Raw genomic sequence first — 18,399 nt, 5'->3', positions numbered from 1 at the left:
TCACTAATGAATTCATCACTTATAAATATAATTTCCAAAGGATATACTTGAAATCCATAGAAATGATTACTTCTGACAAGAAATGAAAGGAAATGAAATAAAAATGGTGACTGAAAGGGCTTTCAGCTTTATCTGTAACAGTCTTTTGAGAGAAGAATGTACTTATGTTGAGGTAGATTGTTTCCAAAAATGGTTATAATAATCTTTCCCATGCTACTTACCCTTTATCTTGGGACTTTGCTGCTCCTTCCATAAAGGAGTCTACCATGTTTCCCCCAAAATAAGACCTAACCAGAAAATAAGCCCTAGCATGATTTTTCAGGATGACATCCCCTGAACATAAGCCCTAAGGCGTCTTTTGGAGCAAAAATTAATATAAGACCCAGTTTATTTTCAGGGAAACACGGTATTACCTATCCCCCTGAATCAGAGCTTGGCTTGTGACCTGCTTGGACTGATAGAACATAGTGGAAGTGACAAAGGGAGAGTTCCAGAGCCTAGCCTTAAGAGGCCCTGCAGCTTCTGCTTCCACTTCCTGGTAACTCTGAAGCATGTAAAGAAGTTTGGCTTCCCTGCTAGAGAGATCAGAGGGAGAGTCCCTGGAGGCTGAAAGATCCAGAAGAGAGAAATCCCACATTCTAGGTGTCATCCCATCTAAGAAGCTAGACATGCAATTGAGACCATCTCGGATTCCATCATAGCTGAAAGGGCATGCCTGGTGGAGATGACACATCCCAGCTGAGCCCTGCCTAGCCAATCACACAACCATGAGTAAATAAAACTCATGATTGTTATTGTTTTCAGCCTCCAAATTTTAGGCTGGTTTATTACACAGCAATAGACAACTGTTATGACACATTACTTGTGTTACTTAAAATTAATTTTTTAAAATAAATAAGCCCACTTGCAAAACTTTCTTCCTGTTTAACAAATAGCCTCTCTCCTTTTCCCACCTCAACCCCATGTCTTTAACATCTCTATTCATCTAACTGATTATACAATATCCAACAATGCAATGCAAAATCTGTGCAAATCAATGCAAAATCAGGGCAAAGTGATTATAATGTGAAATTGCAAATCTTTCAAAATATGTAAGAAATCATGAAGTTGATGAAGGTAATGTTAGAGAAGCCCTTGAATCATGGGAAACTCCTCTGACAAATGAGAATCTGCAGCTGGAACAGTTAACATTTTAAGAAGAAAAAAAATCCACACAGATGATGGCACAATAAGTGCTTCAAAAGGGAATGATCTGAATGTCAAAATTTAAGAGAGGCTCTTGGGGAACTGATGAGGCCCTCAAAAATTTTTGCAGTAATGACTCTCTTTACAATTTACCCACAGAAGTCAATTGTAAAATGGTATTGTATCATACCATACGATTTTGTGACAAAATTATGCGTTCCAAAATCAGCACTTCATTCATCCTTTGTTCTAATATCTAAGATATCATTGGTCAACAAAACTTTGATAAATTAAGGTAAGTTAATTTTAATAATTTTCTCACATTATTTAAAGATAAAGTCCCAACCAAATCTTTTCATGTATTTTGTCCCTAATTTAAAAATATTCACTTTAGGTGTGTTTTGGGGTACCAGCTGTGTGAGGAAGTCAAGGGACTCAGTAAATATCTTTAATTCATCTCCCTTACTAGCAGGTATACTCACTGATGGTAGGGTCTTAGATCATGCTGCATTAGTATCTTCTGAATAGTTCATCAAATCATAGACCTGAGCAGATAACGGAAACTCACAAATTCAATAAACGTGACAACCAATGACCGATGATTGATTGACTTAGGTGTGCAGTTTGCCATTGAAGAATAGCACTTTTCCATTATCAATCCGTGATCCAAAATGAGCGTGCTTTTGTTCTTCTCGAAACTGTTCATAGAAGGCCTATTGCAAACTTCCTGCTGAAAGCACTTTCGAGGCTGAATACATTTAAAACCAATTCAAGCATGTGAAGTCACTTTAGGAAATAAGCCCCACATCCCAAGGGCTTGGTTGAGGAGGGCCATGGTTTAGAACAGGTGTGCCACTTCACTGAACAGGAATTTGGAAATGTCAAACATTAGAAGCACTTCAGAAACTCCAGCTCAACCTGCCTGACAGTTATACTTTGGGCACGTGTCAATAAATGCCTTGCAGAGATGAGCATTTTAGAAAATTTCTCAGTAAGAATTGAAAATTAGTTAAAACAAATAGGCATGGTAGGTTCTTAAAGAGACCAGGTTTTATTTACTGTGGGAGGTAGGGTTCGTCTTTCAATTTTACTTCTCAAAAGAAATTCTAATTTTTTTTAAAAAAAAGGTGTCATTCAAAAATTTTCTGTTTATTACATGGTAACAGTCCATAACCGCCTTACATGTTTTAACATCCTTGAAGTTCAGTCTCTTTTGACTAATCTTGCTTCGCCAATTGCAAGGGTAATAAGAAATGGGCTGTTTTTTGTTGTTGTTTTGTTTTGTTTGTTTGTTTGTTTGTTTTTTGTCATTATCAGGGTTACTTCCATTCCTTCAGAAATTAAAAACTAACAAATACAAGCTTGCTGCACGTATCCTTTAAACTTGGCCCCTCCCAGCAGAACACAAGGCGTTCTGCAGTCCATCAGTCAGTTCTAGGGCAAATGCAAACAATACTTTCCGTTACAATAACTTGTATCCAGGAAAAGGAAAAAAAAGAAAAAGAAAGAAAAATACAGGCGCTCTGTTGGATCTGTAGCATAGCAGCCAGAGAAAAGTTTACTAGCTTTAGCCAATGGTAGGCTGTGGAGCTGGGCCAAGTTAGCATGTTTTTCTCCGCCCCTAGATGAAGTTATGATTGAAATAGGGCATTGAACTTACTTTTAAAAGGGAAGAGGAGTAGGAAAGAAAAAGCTAAACCTGTAGGAAAGTTCCCTGTGCTGGGGAGAACGCAGCTAGGAAGTGTGTGCATACTTCTGAATCCTGGTTTGTTTCTCAGTTCTGTAACCTTCACTTCCCACTGGGTGGAGCAGGGCTTTTAAGAGCAACTGGAATGCAGTTCCCCATATCAGTGTAGCCAGTTGTTGCCTGTCTAAACCTCTGCCAGTCCTGGAGAGCGGTGCTCTGAGCTGAAACCAGTGGGCCTTGCTCTGTACCCCTTACCACCGTCCTTCTCGCCGGAGCAAGACAATTCCCACCTGTCCAGCCATGGGGGAGGATGCCGCACAAGCTGAAAAGTTCCAGCACCCAGGTTCTGACCTGAGGCAGGAGAGGCCAGTCAGCCCCAGCCCAGTGCCCTCCTCCACACCAAGCCCCAGCCTGCACCTGGGGAGCACGGAGGACACCATCCGGGACAACACACAGGTGAACGCTGTCACGGTGCTCACGCTCCTGGACAAGCTGGTGAACATGCTGGACACCGTGCAGGAGAACCAGCACAAGATGGAACAGCGGCAGATCAACCTGGAGGGCTCCGTGAAGGGCATCCAGAACGACCTCACCAAGCTCTCCAAGTACCAGGCCTCCACTGGCAACACGGTGAGCAAGCTCCTGGAGAAGTCCCGCAAAGTCAGCGCTCACACCCGCGCAGTCAAGGAGCGCATGGAGAGGCAGTGCGCGCAGGTGAAGCGGCTGGAGAACAACTACGCCCAGCTCCTCAGACGCAACCATTTCAAAGTGCTCATCTTCCAGGTCAGTGCCCCCTACCTTTCCTCCCACCCAGCTGGGATGCCTCTGCATTCCTGATCTCAGTCGGCCAGGCTCTCACAGCCGTTTGTACATCTGTCCTGCCTGTTAGGGATCACACTCACAAGGCACTGTCCCTGTCTGCCTTCATCAGGCGAATGTGAAATCTGCACTCACTGTGGAAATTTCCCAGGTCACTGCAGCCTAATCCCAAGGCAGATGCTCCAGGGGTTAGTAGGCCGGGGGTCATTTGTCAAGGAGCACCTGGATGCACTTCATAAGGTTGGGAAGGTGAGCAGGTGCACCGCGCCCTCGTCGAATTCATTTGTCTGTTTGCAGTATGAACTTGGGGCTCTGACTGCAGCTGTTAGCTGGACAGGGCATATTAATTAATTCAGTGGCTGTTTATTAACTCTTTGTGGAAATGAGGTAATCATGTGACGTTTTTGTTCACTTGTTTTTTGTGGGGGTTTTTTCAATCAAGAAGTTAAACTCATAGCTTTTTAAAGTATCCCTTTGTCCAAAGGCTATCAATGTTTTGGGGACTAGCCAAATATTAAAGACTGATTCCATTAGAGTTGAACTAGCCTCTTCCTTTTAAGATTCTTTTGGCCAAAGCAATGTTGAGTTCTTTTCTAGCAAATGATGCACTAAAAATATAGAGCATAACTCTTTAAAAACACACTAGATACACTTCTTTGCTCACAGAGATCACAACTGCAAAATAAAATAAAAGTAGTGTTATCAGTTATAGTTACAAAGGCTAGTATTGAATATTTTCTGCTTCAAATGGTTGCCTTAGAGTAAAAAGGCCACTTAATGTTTTTTAATGCCTCAATGATGCAATTAATGTAGCAAGAGGCTATTTGGGGACAGGGAGATTTCGTAGGGCTGTTGTTCCAACAAGTGGTGGGCATTTGCGAATCCAAGGGCAGCCCTGCCTAATGCTGGAAGCCCTTCCGCCCAGAGGAACCCAGCCAGCACAGAGCCAAGGAAGCAATTGCCATCCCTGCCCCAGGGCTGTCTTGTTGTGACCATGTGAATAGGAGAGGATTTCAAAGCCATGGAGGGGAGAGGCTATAACCAACTGTTTGATTGTGAAAGGCACACAAGAAGAGCCTTCATCTTCCAAGAGAGATTTAGAAATTGGGATTTAAACCAAGGGAGCCTTCTTTTTCTAAATGAATCCTCTCTGCCAAGTTAGAACCTAAGCCTCCTTCCCCCATAAAAGAAAAGACTCATCTGGCTGCTTTTTTGTACTCCCCAAATTGCACTTGATGTTGTAAAGCTTCAGGCAGCTGATGTCCTCTTATACCTTGCAGGCTTTTGCAGCCCTGAAATTTTTTAGCTTTTAATGCAAATAGAATAGCTGTTCATGCACCAGATGAACTGAAGAGATATGGTAGCTGTGCCTTTCTTAAAGCCATAGAAGATCCTTACTTTTTTAGCCTAAAAGACATCAGAAATCTTAGTTCTCAAGGCATTTCTAAATTAAATACTGATCTCCAAACAAAACCACACATGTACAGACTCGTTTAAATCTGTCATCAAAGGAAATTTCCCTCTTTCCTGTGTGAATCAAGATTATCTCTTGTCCTAGTCCTCAGTTAAGGAGGAAAAAACAAGTATTTATCGAGTAGAGGAAAATCCCAATTTGTCAGGATTGGTTCTTGTTTTGTTTTGCCACGGGTGTTCTTGTAGACATTAGGGGAGGGGATGGAGAAGATGCGTGACTAAAAATTCAAGAGAATTATAAATCTGACATTTAAAAAAAAAAAAAATTGTTGGGGAACTTAAAGATGCATGCCGCTGCAGAAGCCCTGCTGCAGTGCTCTCCTGTTTTGTCACAGTGGATTGACAGGCGTGAAATTGCAGCCAGAAATGGTAGAAATTCTTATAGTGAGTAAAAGGTGAAACGAGTGCTCAAGACCAAAGTGGAAGTTAAGGGAATCCAAAGCAACACGTTCAGGCTCCATTCTGGGCCTCTTAGCAGGCAGCCAGACCCCTAGGACACTTATTTTAAAAAAGAGCAGTTTAGGAGGCAGGGAACAGGACCTTTCATAAGCCATGTAAGATCCTTTATTAGCCTGAAGGTTATTAGAAATCTCAACTCTCAAGGCATTGCATGATGATTATTTTGAAAAAACAAACACAAGTGCAATTCCTCAGTGGAAAAGTTGCTCTTTCTCTTCATCCTCCCTAAAGTAGGGGTTTCTAGGATTGTAATTATGCCAATGGATAAAATAATAACTTGTGTTCGAGAGTGGTCCCGTACAGGGTTCGAGAGGATAAATTTTGTCATAAAACAGTGCTTAAAATCCTAGTTTCAACACTTGCCAACTGTGCACCTTTTGTAGCTTCTCCAAGCTTCTGTTTCCTCATCTGTACAATGAGGATATTAATAAATGCAAAACACTTTCGAGCTCATAATAAGACCTACATACTCTGCTAACCCTCTTTCTATGCTTTTTCCCCAGTTTACAAATGAGGATGTTGAGATGTTTGTATCTTGTCTGAAGTTATATAGTAAGCAAGCATTGAAGCTGGGATTTGAACTCACATTTAATTTATTCCAAGTGTGTGCTCTTAAACATAAATGCTTCCTCCCTCGTATCTCTCTCCTAGGATGAGGAATAAATGGAATAACATATTTAAAATGGTTAGTGATTGGCATGGTGTCAGAACTCAGAAATAGAAGCTCCTCCTATGTGGATATGAAATGTGTTAGTATAGAGAGGACGCTACACTTTTGCCTGGTTAGAAATATGCCTCTTGGATAAAAACTGACCCCACCCTACCCAAGATCTTAAAACAGCTATGCTTATGCTTTTTCAGTTGGGACTTATTAAAAGTTACACACACACACACACACACACACACACACACACACTCAAACACTCCCACACCCTGCCATACATTACATGACAACTACCATGTTGAAATCAGTATTATGTCACCACTGCTCCATGAAAGCAAAGGACTTGTCCAAAAAGTCTACCCTAAATAGATGCTTCTGGTAGCAGCACAGTCTTGACAGAGTGGCAGAGGGTGGATATTTCCTAGACCTGCAAAGTGAGGAGGGCTGATATAGTAGCAGACACCACTTTACATCTTTATTTTTGTCACTTTCAGTTCACTTGAACACTATGCTGGTCTTTCCCTTAGTAAACCCCTTGGTTTTCTAGTCTTAGACAAAAAAATTCATGTGAAACTAAGACAGTGAGGAAAGAAAATCTGTCACCTGATTTGAGCGTGTTTAGTACTGTAGTGTTTAGAAGATTGCGTTTCTAGCTTATAAAGTTCTTCAGTGTCCCCCAAATCTGCAAGAGCTTTTTGGTTGGTTGGTAGGATGGTCTACTAGATACTTAACACTTTTGCATTTTTTAAAATCCCAAACTTTGTCCTTAATTTGTCCTATTTAAAACGTTATTTATTTATTTAAATCTGTGCTGCACTTACAACATTGTTGTAACTGTTAAACCTCTCATGCCTTAGCAATTACTTCAAATTATAGCCAGTAGTATCTAAACTGGAGAAAATTCATCTCCCTTTGAGCACTAAAATAAATTGTAAAATCCTTGTTAAATTTAGCAGCTTTCCTTTTTACATTTTTTTACAATAGCTTAAGGTCAATGTTCGAATTCAAAATACTGTGACAAGACCCAATGTAAATGAAATAAGACTCAGAGGGGTTGCTGATTAAAAAGCAAATGCTAAAGACTAATTCTTTGCCGGTAAAAGCTATCTTTTACTAAAAATAGAATTCCTATGGAAAATCATTGAATTTACAGGTAAAAGGAAATTTTCTCTATTGATTGAAGAGACTAGAATTTCACAGGTATCTGACTGACCCTGCCTGAGGGTGCGATGCCCACTTATGTCCTCTTAAGGTTCTAGTAATGATTATTTGAAAAAGCAGTTTGGGAATGATTTCAAATCCAGAGAAGAAAATGAGAGTACTCATGGACAGCTTACACTTTCATCCACATAAAATTGTGAAATTGGGTGAAAAGGGTAGAGGTTAGATATTTGCTGTGGATACATTCGTGGAGAATCAAGCCTATAAAGGTGTTCAAATATTCATCATTTGGATTCCTTTGATGAGATCAGAGTTTTAGAAAGGTGCTAAAAGTGTAACATCCTCAGACTATTTTAAAATTGATTTTTTGTCAAGACTGTACTGTCTCTGTCCAAAGCCACTGCTCTGAAAACTGCTAAATTAGTACAGATTTAGAAGAAATGGGATATAGACAATCAAAGACACCTTTATATGACAACTCTTGATGTTTATATCACATTGATTAATGTTCCCATAATGGGATATTGGTTTTGATATGCTACTTATCCAGTGCCCTTTCAGTGTATGAGATAAACAAGATACTGGTTCTTATTGTTATTATTTATACTTGCTGAATGTCAGCACTCCCTCAGGCACTTTAAGTGAATAACTGATTATTGTTGGTATTTCTTCAGAAGAATCATTTCTTTCTCTCATATATTAAAACATGAAACTTTCTTAGATACAGACTTTACAAGTAAATGTTGCCCCTTCTGTTGTTTTTTAATTTATGTTTGTTTGAATTGAATCGAAAATATTCTCCAATGCAGTTCAGGTCCTATAGTTTTGATTCTTGCATGAAACAAAAACATGTTTCGCATTAGCAAGAATACTGTGAGATCACTTCTGCATTTTGTTAATTATTATTCATGGGATTTAGGTTAATATCACAGAATCAAACATTTTAGAGCTGGAAAGCACCTTAATTTGTTAACCTCATTTGATATCAAAGAAGAGGCCCTGAGAAACAAAGTGAATGGCAAGGTTTCATTTTATTAACAATAGAAATTACACAGTTGCATTGTGAAATGAGTAAAAATAAACACTATAATCCCACTATGACAAAGTTCATGTTTACTGAGTGTTCTATATCAGCTTTTAAATAATTCATTGTGATTTGCTTTTTGTTTTGTTTTGTGTTTTTGTGTGTGTAACAAAGAATACCTAACCAGTGTGATCTTAAAAAAGAATTGAACCCTTGATAACACTGAAAAATAATGAAACTTTTAAATCCTCCAGAATGTAAAAGACTGCTCAGGGATTATAACTAATGCATTTTAGTCTTATGACTTGCTGATTCCACCAACAGCTGCCTTAGGGGTGCAGTTCTAATCAATGGTTTTATCCACTTGACAATCTATACCTCAGAAATACAAATCGGAGAAAACCATCAATGTGTAAAAGAGACCTATAAATCAGAATGTCAGGTGGGCACAGTTCCATTTTAATAACTAGTATTTAGAGATTATTGGCTAAAACATTTCATGGACACAAATTTATGATCCTCATATCCCTTCAGGAGGCCACCACATCCCTGTGGGAATATGACAGCCATTGTTATTTTCTTCTAACAATAGGGATGATAAATTAGTGACAGGAGAGCAAACTACTGGCTTGTCTCTCCTTATTCAAGCTTTTCAATGACTTACTGTCGCTTCCTTTTCCCATGTTAGTCATAGAATTTCCTTCTCTTAAAGAAAAAAATATATATCTATATATCGATATATAGATCGAGATATAGATACAGATATATAGAGAGATATAGATATAGATATACCGTGTTTCCCTGAAAATAAGACCCAGCCAAACAATCAGCTTTAATGCGTCTTTTGGAGCAAAAACTAATATAAGACCCAGTCTTATATTAAAGACCCGGTATTATATTATATTATATTATGTTACATTGTATTATATCATATTATATTATATTTTACCCGGTCTTATAGTATATTAAAATAAGACCATATTTTATATACCATATATATATATTATATACATATATATATATGTATATAATATATATATATGGTATATATATATATAGAGAGAGAGAGAGAGAGCGAGTGAAAACTTATTACTTATTACTTCCATGAGCTCCAACCCAAGAAGTGTCCAGCATGTTGGCAAGTTTCTCTGTGTTGATATCTATATGCACAATTGAGATAATTAGTGCACAAGGATTAATATAAACAGCAAACAAGCTGAAGTGCAAGGAAAAATGCCACTTCTCAAGAGTTCTTATCATTCTTTTTCTCTTTTATGCTGCAAGCATATCATTTATATATGTTTGAAGTGTGTTATTTAATTCTCTCTTTCTCTGAAAAATCCCTACGGGTCCCTGTGAAAGGTCAGAACCGGGAACAGCTGCATCAGTAGAGCCTGAGTATCTTTTTGAAAATAAATCTGCAGGGCAAATAGTTAGCTAGTGCTGGGGTCCTCTACTGGATTGAACTATTCAAGGAAGTAGCAATGCAACCCACAAAGGATTCTTAATGCCATGTCAAGGTGTCACAACACCTAGTAAATATATGGGTAGCATAAGTAAGCAGTGACAGAATTGAAGATGTATATTTGATCCTCCTCCTTGAAAGAACCATCAGTCTTGGAATCAGAATAGAAAGCAGATCAACATTATGACAGTAGGCTGAAGGCAGAAGTGTCACCTCACCTATAGGCAGGTGAAATTTCAAGTGTTTCTTTGAGGTGTGTATGTCCTGAGCAAGGAAAACATGTGCAGGTGAGACTGGGCACCTGAGGGACAGTGCTTACAGAGGATCCACTGTCTGAAGTTCAGGTAATATCGTAATAGTTACTTCATAGTCAAATACCATGCGTATGTTTTGCTCAAGAATAGAGATTTTTAAAGAGAGTCAGTTTTCTGCTTCTAAACAAACATGCTGAAAAAGTAAGACCTACACGTGCTTAGACATTCACAAAATCCTGTATGAAAGGAAAAGGCTCACTTTCAGAGTGGATGCCCCAAAGAAGCCACAAAATAAACACTGTCCAGTAGACAGAATACAAAATACTGCTTGAGTAATTAAAATGACAGCAGAAGCATAGCAGTTAAGCAAAAAGATGTATCTCATTTGTTTCCAGTTGCATAAAGACACATCCAACTCATTCTGAATTATGTCTGTTCCTGCTGGGTTGATTTTCATAGCTGGCATCAAAGAGCACTTGTATAAATTTCCCTGGAATCGAACAAAAGAGTTCAATTGGGTTCCCCACGATCCCACAACTGCCCTCGTATATGCAATATGTATCTACTACAGATCACTTCTGATTCACCCAGTCATGCGCTTTCCTCAAACTGTCCTCAAAGGACACATGAGGAGAGAGACAAGTCTAAGATTCAACAGTAACTAACAGTAGCATTTTTAAATAATGAATTTACATTTAAGAAAAGATGTAATATTGTTAGTCTACTTCTTTTAGAAGTACTGTTAATATGTCTCCCTTTTGTCGAGGTTGAAGAAAGGAAAGTTAGCAGAGTAACCCTTCAATTACTCTGAGAGATTATACTGTACAAATATACCTGTTCTCTGATAACCAAGACTTATTTTCACATGAATTTTGCCTTCTTCACTAAGGACTTGTAATGATATTTCGCCGAGCTCTTGGTTTCTTCCTTTCCGGCAAGCAACTCCTGTCAAACTTTCCCAACCCTCTTGTCAAACCCCAGAAGTAATTTTTTTTTCGGACTAAGCATCAAAGCCCTCACTATTCCTGCAGTCTGTCCCTCTTTCAGTCATGCTCATCCACTGAGAATAAAACCCTTTCCTTAGAAATGGAAACCACTGTACCCCTTAAGCCTTAGGTTCTCCTCATTTCCCAGTGACAGCAACAATCAGCAAACTTCCTTCTAGGCACCGAGTGAAGCCCATTCTTTTTTTTTTTGTCTTCAAGTCAGCCAACAGAGGGACAGTCTCCACTCTAGCCACCCTCATGACTGACTTAGAATGTCACCTTATCCAGCATGCACTCATTCAACAAATAGCTGTTGAGCTGCCAGGAGCTATCCTAGTTACTGGGGCTTAACAGTGACCAAGGGAGAAAAATTCCCACCTTCATGGGGAGTACGTGCCAATGAAATAAAAACAAGTTGAAACTTGAAACATGGGAGAGCTGCTGTCTGTAAAAGTCCATGTCATATATGATTCATGGGAATCACATCCTTCTTTCAGTTTTTTACTTTGTCTTTTATACTGTGTTCCTAACACTTTTTTGACATTCAAAATGGGAGGGTGTGAAGAGAGCTTTGGGAAACAGAATCTATGATTTCTTCACTCTACCAAGGATTCTATTTAACCAGACATTCTGCTTTTTACTTCTACTCAAGGACTTTACCCTTTGTTTCCAACCAGTTTACGGAAAGGGTTTTTGTATGAATGTGTGTGTGTATAAGGGGGAGACACGGGGCAGTGTCTTTTCAGAGTATCATAACTATATCATTCAAAGGTAACAAGGAGAGGAATTTTTAAGTTTCTCTATATCAAAACTTTGTTCATTTAGTCTTTGTAGCAAGAAGTTAAAAAATATAGGCAGACTCACGCTTGGGTCATGGTTTTGATCGTAACCCCAATTTTTCCATCAAAATTGCAAAATGAGGAGGGAAGTTCTTATTCTTGACATCAACTTTGCATGGCACTTAGATTCCAGATAGAGTTTTCAGTGAACTAAATCTAGTTATTTTTCAAACTGAAAGCTTACTGGACAGTCCACAGTATAATCCAGTCACATCACAGCTTTGGTTGAAGCCAGGGTGCCTGGGCCCTGGAGGCTGGCCAACCTCAGCCTGCTTGTAGAACCCCTAGTGTCCCTGGGAGTGCAGTTTGAAAGCTGCTAATCTAGGTCAATCCTCTTGTTCATATTTGGAAGAAAGCGAGACCCAAGGAGATTAAGTTATTTGCGGATAGCCACACAGCCATTTAGCAATACAAGGACTGGGACTTGGGCCTCCTGTCACACATTCTTTCTACTGTGCTGTTTCTTCTGATGAAAATGTGAAAGTGTCTTGCTGGCTGGCTCTTATTTTCTGATATTCAAAGAAAAATATAAAAGTCAGAGGGATCCTGTGCTGCGAGACCCAAGTCTGTCTAAATTCAAGTCTCCCAACTGAGCGACACTGGAGAACCATCTTCCTTGCTTGCATTCTGGAGGCAAGCTCTCAGGCTCCACTCCCTGAGACATGGCAAGGGGCGGATATTTGCCTGTGTGCCTAGAAGCTGGAGAAAGAGGTGTGCTGGGAATAGTGGTGGGGGTGGCAGTGGGGATTCCTGAGCGTCCCTCCTCCCTCTTAGCTCTAGGTAGAGGCCAAAGTATTCTTGCCCCAGGAAACCCTGTTTAACAATAGAGGCTTGATAAGCCATGCATGGCAGCCTAATTCCCCTTTACCACTCTACAAATGGCCATAGTATGGCCTCTTATTAACATCCACAAAGGATATCTAAACCACAAGGATTTGTGAGTGGGTCCCCAGTAAGGCTGGCCCATGCTTCTCTTCCTCTAAAATTATGTCATCAGAAAAATTAGCGTGTACTTTTGAACAGATACCAAGGTTGACCATAACTTTACTTCTGACTTCTAGTTGGGGAGGGAACCTAGTCAAGGTTTTACACGGTGTCTGACACTTGAGGACTTCCCGGTTCTCTCCCCTGCCCTCATCTTTTAACTTCCAGCTTGATCTCTAGGCTCTTTTGCAGTGAGATTTTGGCAGGAACAGAGCTGGGTAGGAGAGAGGGTTCACAGTAACTTACTTTAACTTTAACTGCTTTATCTAAGCAGCTTTCTGGTCTATCTGAGCCACAACCCACTTCCCCCTCTGCCTGTCACTGATAGAGCGCTTGCCAGATAACCCTCATAATCTTCCCAATAGGCAGTTCTTGGCCTCATCCAGCCTAGGCTTAATGCCTTGACCAATTTAGAATTAACTCCTCAGGTTCTAGAAAACTGAAGCCACAAACATGTGGTTTCCATCATGCCAAAAACACATCTACACAAAAATGACAGCAGTTCAGGACTATTTGTGAAATGTGTTATTAACATGAAATCTCCCTTGTCCATATTTACAGGAAGAAAATGAGATCCCTGCCAGTGTGTTTGTGAAAGAGCCAGTTTCCGGCCCAGCGGAAGGGAAGGAGGAACATGATGAAAACAAGTCCCTGGAGGAAACCTTGCACACAGTAGATCTCTCATCGGATGACGAATTGCCTCACGAGGAAGATGCCCTGGAAGACAGTGCAGAGGAAAAGATGGAAGAAAGTAGGGCAGAGAAAATAAAAAGATCCAGCCTCCGGAAAGTGGATAGCCTCAAAAAAGCATTTTCTCGCCAGAACATCGAGAAAAGGATGAACCAGCTGGGGACAAAGATTGTATCTGTAGAGAGGAGGGAGAAGATTAAGAAATCTCTCACTTCCAATCACCAGAAAATATCCTCAGGGAAAAGCTCCCCCTTCAAGGTCTCTCCCCTAACTTTCGGTCGAAAGAAAGTCCGAGAGGGAGAAACCGCTGCAGAAAGTGAGAGCAAGTCAGAAGACATGCCTAGCAACGAGCAGATGCCAAACGACCACGAGGAAAGCTCATTTGCGGAGGGCCTTTCCGAAGCATCCCTCCCCGGTGCCCTGGTAGAAGGGAAGGGAGGGGAAGGTGATGCCGGGAGGGCGGCCTCGAGAGGGAGTAACTCTGGCATGGACAGCAACGTGGACTTGACTGTCGTGGAAGATGAGGAAGAGGAGGCGGTGGTCCTGGAACAGGCCCAAAAGGTGCACTATGAGGGAGGCTTGGTGCTAACCTCGCAGGAGGCAGAGCAGTCAGATGAAGAGCGGGTGCAGCCAGCCGTGCTCCAGGTGGACCAGACGGCCTAAACGGCCCACACGGCGGGCTGTGCCCAGCCTGGGCCTTCCGTGAGGTCGGGTACTAGAGCCTAGAGCAAACTCCGGCACAGCTTCAGCACTAGCCACTCACTACTAGGTTACTGTCCAGGCATTTACATCATAGCAACAGCACACACATGACCAAGATTTACTATGAAGGCAACCTGTCAGGGGCTCCACATCTAATGTGCTCCTAGGTTCTATTTCTGTAGAATTTCTCCAAGATTGCCCAGAAGAGGATATGGAGCAATTGAAAAACACTGACCAATTTGACTTAGTAAGATACTACTTAAGATACTAATTATGAAATGTGATTCATTTTTTTGTCATTCCATAAGATTGCAGAATAGTGTACCAGTAATATATTGGATTTCCTCAGAACTCTGTGAATCTAATTATTATTTTTAAAGTGTGATATATAATATACATATGTATTTAAGCTAAAGGTGTAACTACTTTATATTTTAAGAAGAAAGCATTTTTAAAAGGTAGAAGAGAAAGTTCAGTTGGCCATTCACTTAATAGAAATGATTGTTTTATTGAAAATGAAGTAAAAATTGAAAGATTATAATATTAAGCTAATGATGTAAGGTATGTAGAAAAGTCAGGACTATTAGGAAAAAAAAAAACCTAAGAAGGAGATGTTGGAAAATAAGAGTAACAAGAAACAAAGAATGCCAAAGAGAATGAAGACAGAAAAAAGTATGTGCTTAAAAGTAGAATATTTACAATATCAGTTCAATTATTTAACTCCTTATGTAACAATACTAAAGAAGTTCATATATCCTGGAATACTGTATTTATTTCCTAACATTTGCAAATAGTATAAAAAACATTTTACCATGTTAAAGCTGCGTTTTTTTTCTTAATAGAAGAAATTACAAATATGTCTCTAAGGAAGCTCAAAAGGATGTTGTCTCTTTAAAATTGGAATGAACATAAATCTTCAAAATTAATACATACTGACTTTTCTAGGAAGTCGGATCATACTATTCTTTGTGTAATATTTTTCAAATTTGAAATAACCCCTACACTCCAAATGTCATGTAGGTTTATAAGATGTTAAAATCAACAGGTTTGGGAAAGGAAGGCTTCTGTTTTTCCTTTTTTTGTACATAATGGTAATTTCATTCCAGGTCATATTTTATTTGTATATTAATTTCATAGGATTTTAATGTTTCTTAACTTCTTTTAAGCATACTAGTGTTCATGTATATGTGCACATTTATTTAGACAGAGTAATTTTTGCTACTGCCTAACATTATACTAAAATATTGCTTTGTGTATTTTTAATTACAGAATGCTAATGTTTGGAAAAAACTATTAAACTATAGTTTAAAGACAGGTAGCAGGGAGCCAATTCCCTACCTTAATATGTAACACTCACTATAAGTAACCTCACAAATACAAGTAATCCAAGACAGTATTAACAAACTGCTTTGTCTTATAAAAGGGATGAAATTAACAAATGTACTGATGACATAACCTATATAGCTATGTCCTTATTTTGCAATAATGTAGCCTAGTATTGGATTGTTGAACTAATAATGGCTGTGTTAAAGAAGACTAAATAAACCAAAATAAAAAGTATATAACAATGTCAGTTTTTTGGCAGAACAATTTTAGAACAAGCAGAAAGAATTGATTTTTAAACTCTCCTCCAAATGTAGCTGTAATATGATTGTTTCAGTCTTGATTTCCCCTATTAACTCTCCTTTCTCTTTTCCCTGATCTCATTTAGAAATCCAAGTCTCATTCTTCAAGTTTAACTTTCTTGACATCACCTTGCCAGCTCTGGAGAGCATCTGAATTTATTGCAGCATCCTGATGAATTTGATAGTTCCATCTGCATTTTTATTGTTTGGTACCAGACCTTATAATACCTTAAGTAGCCTTGCAAACATAAATGTATTGAACCGTACGTTCAGCTTATTCACACGGATAAACCTTGTCTTCTGCAGTGTCATACACTTAGTAGAAGACTTAATTTCGCTCAGGGCCCTAAGCATGCCTGTTTAACCTTTACGAAGTTGGTATCACTTCTTGCCTCCAAGGAGTTGGAGGACACAGAGCTAATGTAATGTTTACATTTCCTTTTCAAAAATGTTTATATCATCTAGTGAAAACCTACACTCAGGCATCTTTTTAGATTTTATAGGCAAACATTTATTCTATGTTCCACATTCGAAGCATTAAAATCCTAAACAATAAAACAGAATTAGGCCAGATAATTGTTGGAAAACGCAGACTGTAGGGATTACAGAGAGGAGCAGTTGTGGAAATGGAAGCTATTTATTCTGTATTATTGTTGAATTATTTGCATTCTGGTGAGGATGCAAAGTCCCCAAATTAAATATATCTTCTCTCCACCCATCCAATAACCCATTTCTAACTTTATGTGCCTGGAGCTCAAGAACTGGTTTAGTTTTCCCCCAAAGATTGGTTGTACATTAATAAGCACTGAGATCTATATGTTAGAAATATAATTCAGAGTAAGAAGCATCTATCACGTGGATCACAAATCTCACAAAAATACAGCAAAGATATCACTTTTCTACAAGATTTTATTTTTAAAATATAGAGATATATATATTTCAACAGGAATATTTTCCTCTTTCCACTTAGGAATCTAGTATATGGCTGAATTTCTTTATATACATGAAAATAAAAGACTCACACTAAGGCCATTTCTACACAAAATAAAGATTTTTCACATTTATTGTATGGTGAAAGCCCAAAATGTTTCTGCTTTTAGTACTGCTCATGCAGAAGATCAAGCTTTGAACCTGATACATTTCAGTCCACTATCAGGAAACTACAAGCTCCTTGGACATAGCCAAGCTGCTAGTTCTAGTAAAGGTTATATTGAAAGTCATTTCCTACATTAAGACACTAATGCCCAAGCTCAGTTAATTCTTGCTCAAAAGTTTGTTTACTGCCCTACAGCCCAAGTCTAAGTGATTTTATATTGGAGATTGAGAGTATGAGGAATGGAGGTGCAGGCAGCAATCATTATTAACAGTTCCATAGCAACCACCAGTCTTTTCCTAAAAACCAGGACTCTGACACTGAAAAACAAGTTTCAGACAAAATTGGCATTATGACCTTTGTATTCTGCTTGATCTGGGTGTTGAGATAAAGACTTCTGCAGCCAGGAACTCATTCCTAAAGGGAACAGGCTGTAACTGCCATTATTAAAGACACATTCTTATTTTTGTTTTAACCATTGGATTGTCCTGCAGTATTTGAAACACCGAAATTATTTTTAACTTTCCACACAAACTGTCCCAATAAAGAAGCCACACATTTAGCAAAACAGCTTGATATTCATACATTCAGAGACTTTCTACCATAAAATCAATTCATTAAATATTTACTGAGCAATGCAACCATTTGTCTCTCCCATTTGCTAAAATTCTTAGTGCCCAAATCAGTAAGACAGAAGCACAGGGAAAGGAAACCAACATTTTTAATAGCTTACTTGACACCAGACTGGGCACTCCAATGGGCAGGTAGTGTGTACCTACCACACACTAGACACAAACACCATCTCATTTAATCAAACATATCCTATTAGGAAGGTACTGTTTTTGCCCCTGAGACTTTTGAAGTTAATTTCCGCCAACTAGTAAGATGTAGCAGAAGGGGGGTGGGGGGAGGGAGGGGGGAATTCCAGAGTTCTTAACCACTCTAAGTTCTTACTCATCATGTTATAATTTAACTATTTTTCCTTTGAAGGTTACAGAGTTAAAAGACTTGGCCAAGTTCCCATAATGTGAGTGTCAGAGTCAGTGCTTGACCCCAGTCTGAAATCCATACTCCTGCCAAAGCAGACTCCCAATTATATCCCCCAACTATGCTTAATGATGAATCACTTTATACTTTGTGAGATGGTATAGAATTAACTTCATTTTATCACCCCTTATACAGCATCGTATACAGCTGCACTATGTAAATAGTTTTGATGATTGTCAAACACGAACACGAAGAAAAACTCATGGTTCTTGGGGAGCCACAGAAAAACTATTATTCAGGTC

General features: G+C 39.1%; 1 protein-coding gene across 1 annotated transcript; it reads left to right on the top strand.

Moving 5' to 3' along the window:
• The first annotated feature begins 2,726 nt into the window (after positions 1-2,726).
• On the top strand, positions 2,727-15,965 carry CAVIN2 (caveolae associated protein 2). The gene is made up of 2 exons (XM_019740759.2): positions 2,727-3,655; positions 13,562-15,965. The coding sequence occupies exons 1-2, from the start codon at positions 3,173-3,175 to the stop codon at positions 14,351-14,353; spliced, it is 1,275 nt and encodes a 424-aa protein (XP_019596318.2). The 5' UTR covers positions 2,727-3,172; the 3' UTR covers positions 14,354-15,965.
• Positions 15,966-18,399: the final 2,434 nt, after the last annotated feature.

Source organism: Rhinolophus sinicus, linkage group LG01, assembly GCF_036562045.2.
Source record: "Rhinolophus sinicus isolate RSC01 linkage group LG01, ASM3656204v1, whole genome shotgun sequence".
Taxonomy (NCBI): domain Eukaryota; kingdom Metazoa; phylum Chordata; class Mammalia; order Chiroptera; family Rhinolophidae; genus Rhinolophus; species Rhinolophus sinicus.
Note: the sequence above shows the minus strand (reverse complement) of the source record. Positions and strands in the feature narration are given on the sequence as shown.